This window comes from Pyxicephalus adspersus, chromosome 10, assembly GCF_032062135.1.
Source record: "Pyxicephalus adspersus chromosome 10, UCB_Pads_2.0, whole genome shotgun sequence".
Taxonomy (NCBI): Eukaryota; Metazoa; Chordata; class Amphibia; order Anura; family Pyxicephalidae; genus Pyxicephalus; species Pyxicephalus adspersus.
The window spans coordinates 32293332-32299397 of record NC_092867.1 but is presented as its reverse complement, the minus strand read 5'-3'; the positions used below and the strand labels follow the sequence as shown (position 1 = coordinate 32299397).

The following is a 6066-nucleotide window of genomic DNA, read 5'->3' as shown; positions in this document are numbered from 1 at the left end:
TAACGTACCTCTAGATGCCATTTTGGCATTGACAAGTGTTTTCTTCTCAGTTAAAATGAAAAATGTATCCTTGTCATATGCTGAAGTTTCTTCATGTTCCTTTTGTGTCTCATTAATCCAGCAGATAATAATTTACAGCTTGCTGTTGGTATAATTATCCGATATCCAGTAAGCAAGGCCACCATGCACTTGCTGTAATGTTGTTTTACAATGAACAAGTGTAGACACCTGTAGTCTCAGTAACAGTAACACTGTATATGTTGTACTTCCTGATTTCTGCTTGTCTTATACTTCCTGTATTTAGTCTTGCAGTCACTGGTGACAAAATTTGGAGCACAGCCCCCTCATCACCAAAGCTGTATAGAAATGTCTGCAAGCTTGCTAAGCTGCATCTGTATAGTTTGCCAGGTGTTCTGCCAAGCTGTTAGTGATATAGATGTGGGTAAAGGGAAACTGCAATGACTGGGAAATTCTGTTAAGTGATAATGAAGGTACACTTGAAGGAAAACTTAAATTAAATTAGACTTTAACAGTTGAACTATTTTTTTCTTTACTTCTGCCAAAACAAAGCACACTTTGTCTTGTAGATGATTATAATGCAGACCTCCGTAGTACTTGATTATAGACTAACATGAATTAAAGGGAACATATGCTACATATGTTTAAATTAATTAAAGGGAAGATAGTTGGTTGAAAAAAGATATAATTCAAGTTCAACCACTAGGGAAATAAACATATCCCAGATAAAAACCCTATAGACATAGTTGGTCCAGAGGAAGGCAAAAAAAAACCTGGTTCAATTTGCTCCAACTGGGGAAAACAATTCCTTCCAGATCCCAGATGTTCTCTGGATAAAGTCTCTGTTATCTGTACTTTAAAACTTTAATAACCAGTTGGCTTCTGGAAAAGCATCTAGCTTTTTAATAAAGCAATCTATAGTACTTGCTTAAACTACTTTCTGTGGGAGCCTATTCCACATTTTCACAGACCTTACTATATATAAACCCTCTTCCAATTTTACGTTTTTAAGAATCTGGACTGATTAAAATAATCAGTATTAGATTCAAAATGATCTGACCTCACATACTTCACTCACTACTCACTTCAGTCCTGCCACATCATTTTGATTGGGTTAAGGGCTTCACTTTGACTGGGCTATTGGGACTGCTTGATTCTCTTCCATTTTAGCCATTCTGTTGTAGATTGGCTGGTTGTGATTGGGATTGTTGTCCTGTTGCATGACCCAACTTTGGCTAAGCTTTAACTGTCACACAGATGGTCACACATTTGACTCTAGAATGACTGCAAGGTGCCCAGGTAATGCGTCTGCAGAAACACATCGTCACCCATCCATGCTTGACATTTGGTATGAAGTGTTTGTGCTGATATGCTATGCTTGGCTTTCCCCAAATGTGGTACTGTTTATTATTGCCAAACATGTCAACTTTGGTCTCATTTGTCTAGGTTGTTCAAATACAACTTTGCAAACTTAGTTACATTTTTTTCCCATTCTCAAGTTTTGTATTTTATCCCCCCCCAAGCCCCTTTTTTTTTCTGATGATCTGAGAACACACCCTTTACAGTATTCTTGCTATTTCCACATACAGAAAGTCATGTGTAACTTACACCACAGGCTTTAGTACATACAGTTGGTTTTACTTTAAAGGAATTATTGTGTTTGTCAGCATGCATGGCCATTATTATTACAGATAATTACACAACTAAAATACACATAAAAGCTGTTTTACCTGCCAAAAGATGTATTTTTCTGTTTGTCTATTCCTGGATTTACACTTCATGGCCACACAGTACAGCCCCAATAAAAAAACCTTTTTTTTTTTTTTTCTTTAAGAGTATAGAATGTGTAAAGCCTCTTTCAGTTTTCTGTAACCTTTGTGCCTTATAGAAAGTTTTCTTTTACTTTCTGTCTTGTACATACAACAGGAAATGGGAAGAAATATCTCCAAAGTGAGACAAATCCTTGTCAAAGATTCCCACTCTACTACAGTTCTAGTGGCAAAGTTTTTGTTCCTCATGTTCCGTTCAGGTGATCACAATTGGCAAGAATCTCCTCAGCTTATGTATAGCTACACCCTCTAGGTATCCCTTATACATTTTACAGACTGTCAAGAGCTTAGCAACTGTGAAAAATGAAAAACTATGTTTATATAACAGGCAAAGTTATATAACAAAGAGGAAGTAAACTGATCTCCCCAAGGGAACAATCACTCATAGGCAATAGAGCATTGCCTATACGACGGTGCCCTTTACTCTACTTTATCCATATACGCCTCTAACTGAAATCTGTAAATCTGCTCATGTATCTTTCAGTGTACCTATAGGCAATTCTATGTAGCCGAAGTGTTTATGTATGAGACAATACAAACTTCTATTGTGGCTTCATCTAAGAGTATCTATAAATAATTTGTGTGTGTGTATTTTATTAAAGGTTCAACATTTCTTGTATAGCCGCCTGCTGGCCAAACCCTGCTCCACCCATGATTGGTTCATGGCTCGGAAGAGTCAATGAAATCCATCGAATGGAGGACCTCACATCCTCTATTCGGGGCACAGGCAGGAATGTTGTCAATACATGGTACTATTGGTCACAGTTTACGCTTAATACTACTACCGAATACCAGGATCTTACTATTCCCAATTAAAATCTCCGTATGGCCCACACACTTTTACCCTTTGGTTGGCCCGGCTGCTGCAGAAACCCCCATAGGAGCAATCCCCCCCCCCACTCTGTGAATTCTCCTCCATACCTTCTCCCTTATGTCCCAACCACCCCCCCATCCCCACATACCCTTTTTTTGTACTATTTATTTACAGATTCTTTAGCACTTTTATAAATTGTCTTCTTGTAGTGTTGTACCAAGCTTGCACTACTACGGTATATATGGAATATTCTCTTTATGGTTATGTTTGTATGTTAATCCTGTTTTATTTCAACCTTGCGGTAATCAGGTCCCCCCTTCCCTGATTTTATTGTACCCTGTTGAAAATATTAAATAAAGAATGTTTAAAAAAAAAAAGGTTTAAGTTGTGCCAGTTGTAGGTAGGCTTGGTGTTTGGCTTCGAGTTTGTGCCAAATTTGATGTGGCAATACAAGCTGGCAATAGAATCTGGCATCTAGGGTGATGAGAGGTATGTTGTGCCTTGTACCTGTCATCAACCACTGGCTGACAGGTATAGCCCCAGCCAATCCAAACAGCAGCCATTGACAGACTATAATTGTCCGTTGGCTGAGCCATATGTGAAACCTGTCATTGACAGCCATAGAGTACGTTGCCAAGGACTGCAGAGGTACCAAAAGCTTAAGTTTATTCAAATCTAAGAACAATACGTTAATATATTGCAGCTTACTAGTACTTAGATGTGTGCCCTTTCTTTACTTTGCATATTAACTTTGTGCTTTATATATTAGAAAATAGGAATGAAAGAAACAATAATATTGCAGAACTTTTGCAAAATGAAAGTATACGTAGGGAGTCATTTTTTAAAAAGCATTTTATTGACAATTTTCACTTCCTGCTTGGCTTTGGAGATTGCTTAGACAGAAGGGCGCCTTGAGGTTTTTAAAGAATAAATATTTTCCTTGCTAAAGATAATTAATTATAACTATTCTATCTTATGTTAAAAGTCTAATGTGGGCCAGCCACAGAGACATTTAGCGATCCGCCATGCCAAATTACTTAAAGCGGACCGCTAATGAGGACTATTGTAGTCATAGCAGCCGGCCTTCTCCTGCTTGTCCTCCCCACTCAGTAAAACAGAACTAGTTCCTCAGCTACTGGTACAGCATTGGTTCATTCCTGCTTTCAGCCAAAACAATCAATAAAAATTATGAGCAATAATTAATGGGCTTCTGTAAAAGGCTTTAGCTTATAAATCATGCACAGTTTTACACTGATAAAATATCTGTAAATATAAATGTTATGGTGCATGGGAAAACTTTTTCACCTTAAAAATTCTATGACCTCTTGGGCAACCCCCAAAACATAGCCACCTTAGAAACAAACTTTAAGCTTAGGCTTTGTGCCTTGGCACAGCAATAGTAGAAGCAGGTATACAGCTGTGTGGATACCATTTCGGTTAAGCTTTTGCCAATGAACTCATGTGAGGCCTTGCTGAACAGGAGACTGGAGGGGTATCACCTTTTCTCAGTTTACACTACTAGTTTCTTCTCAAGTGATTGCAAGTGACAGTTCTGGGAACATGATAGACTGGGGAAGTTAAACAAAGTATGAACTGGTTTATGGTCAATCGGAAGCTAATGGCTAAATTGAAAGTTTCAATTTGGTCATAGTATCAATGTGGTTGCATTGGATAGTTATTGTTCGCCCGGTCTTAACTGCAGACTTCTCGCTTGTGAATGGCAAGAGATCTATGAATGGGTCTATGCATTTTTTTTTCCCCCCTCTTCCTACCTTTCATTACTGTTCCCTCCTCTGTATGCAACTTTTGCCAGACTTCACATTTTGGTTGGTTTCTTTTTTTTATATGACTTATGTTAATATTGCTTACTGAGTACACATCAGCACTAACATTATTATGTATGTAACTATAAGATGCATATTAATGCTCTGGTTCTTAGGTTGTTTTGTTTTGATATGTGCTTATGTTGAATTTTCTTTCTGTTTTAATGACCTTTTTGCAAAACAATTTTAGTATCATTATAGTATAGTATATTTTTTTTTTTTATAGCATATATTTTTTTTTTTGGGAAACATTTATCAAAATGGAAACATGCTGATAAGAGAAAAAACCCTCCCATCTGAAATTTCAGATTTGTTTCATCACAAAATACAGAAAGGTTCAGCTGGAAAAGAACAAAACTGAAGAATAATATGTATGAAACCTTACTAAAATAGTATGTTCATAATGGGGAACTTTCTTGGTAATGTATGCAAATAGGGAGACATAACTGAGTAAACCCCATTTTTACATTTCTCCAGAACATAAGGATATGAATTTTATAATTAACAAAAAAGTTTCCATAGTTTGGAAACTATTTTGAGTTTCTGCATTTTCGTTTCAAACATAAAGATAGTTTTGTGCAAACTAATTGATGCACTCACCCCCATAGAAGCTGCTGAATTTGTGCCTTGTGCTTGACTCCCAGGGCTGATTATCTATTTCCCACTCAATTGGGGTAGCCCCATTCTTGACAATCTCTGTGGGATCCTGTCTTTAGCAATTGATGAATGGGCATTGTTCCTCAAGAAGCTAGCTAGTCCTCACCTGGACCACCAACAGATCCAAGTCCTAGGTCCTGTTCAAGTTGGGCCACAAAGACCCCTGCCTAGTTTGGCTGCACAAGCCTTGTTGCTCGTAGACCCATTGCTGAACTAATCCACCTACGAATAGCCAACTTTCTCAGGTGCCAATACTGGCTAAAGGGACATACATCTCTCCTCTGTGATTAGGCCCTCCCTCTATGATGTACAGAAAATCATACAATGTACTACAATCATTGAAATACAGTTGGTACGATTCAACCCATTATTTTCCTGCTGTTGGTACTGCCTGATATAGAAGATTCCAATTAATCGCTGTGTCACTTCTATCATTTGCATGCTGAACTATAATTACAATGTATTACTGAAGGCGTCTGTGATTTGTGAGAAGGGCAGAGATATCTCACTTCCTGTTCCATAGGCGCGAGTGATGCCGAGACTACAATTCCCAGCATTACTTTCGCCTATAGAACAGAACAACAATGCAGGGCCATGCATAGGCTGCTGGTCTATAGACGTGAGTGATGCCAGGAATTGTATATAGAGGGCGGGTGGCCAGCTGTAATTCATTTTTGGAATTCTTTGGGGGGCAAAAAAAAGGCCTTGAGGGCCAGATTTGGCCCGTGGGCCAGAGTTTGATGCCCCTGTGCTAATGGATATTTCTGTACCAGTAAAACGTAACTTACTTCTTGCTCCTGCAGCCACCAACTATCTCAGTACAAGGTGCATAGACCTACACTGAGGAGCTTGATAGTAGTCAAACCAACCAGTGAGGATTAACAAGAGGTTGTGGGTGAACTGTCCAGTGCGACACGTGAGAGAG

The 6066-nt window shown here is 38.4% G+C and overlaps 1 protein-coding gene and 1 long non-coding RNA gene across 3 annotated transcripts in view; one reads left to right on the top strand and one right to left on the bottom strand.

Moving 5' to 3' along the window:
- Positions 1-273, bottom strand: part of PIK3AP1 (phosphoinositide-3-kinase adaptor protein 1) — a 44866-nt gene extending 44593 nt beyond the window's left edge. Inside the window, exon 1 of one of the 2 annotated variants that reach the window (XM_072425151.1) lies at positions 9-273. In XM_072425151.1, the coding sequence (XP_072281252.1) occupies positions 9-21 (13 nt within the window). In that variant the 5' untranslated portion in view covers positions 22-273. The remainder of the gene's footprint in view (positions 1-8) is intronic. The other variant, XM_072425150.1, reaches the window with a different exon arrangement.
- LOC140340107 (uncharacterized) overlaps positions 1-6066 on the top strand; it is an 85664-nt gene that overhangs the window by 62041 nt on the left and 17557 nt on the right. The gene's annotated exons all lie outside the window — the stretch shown is intronic.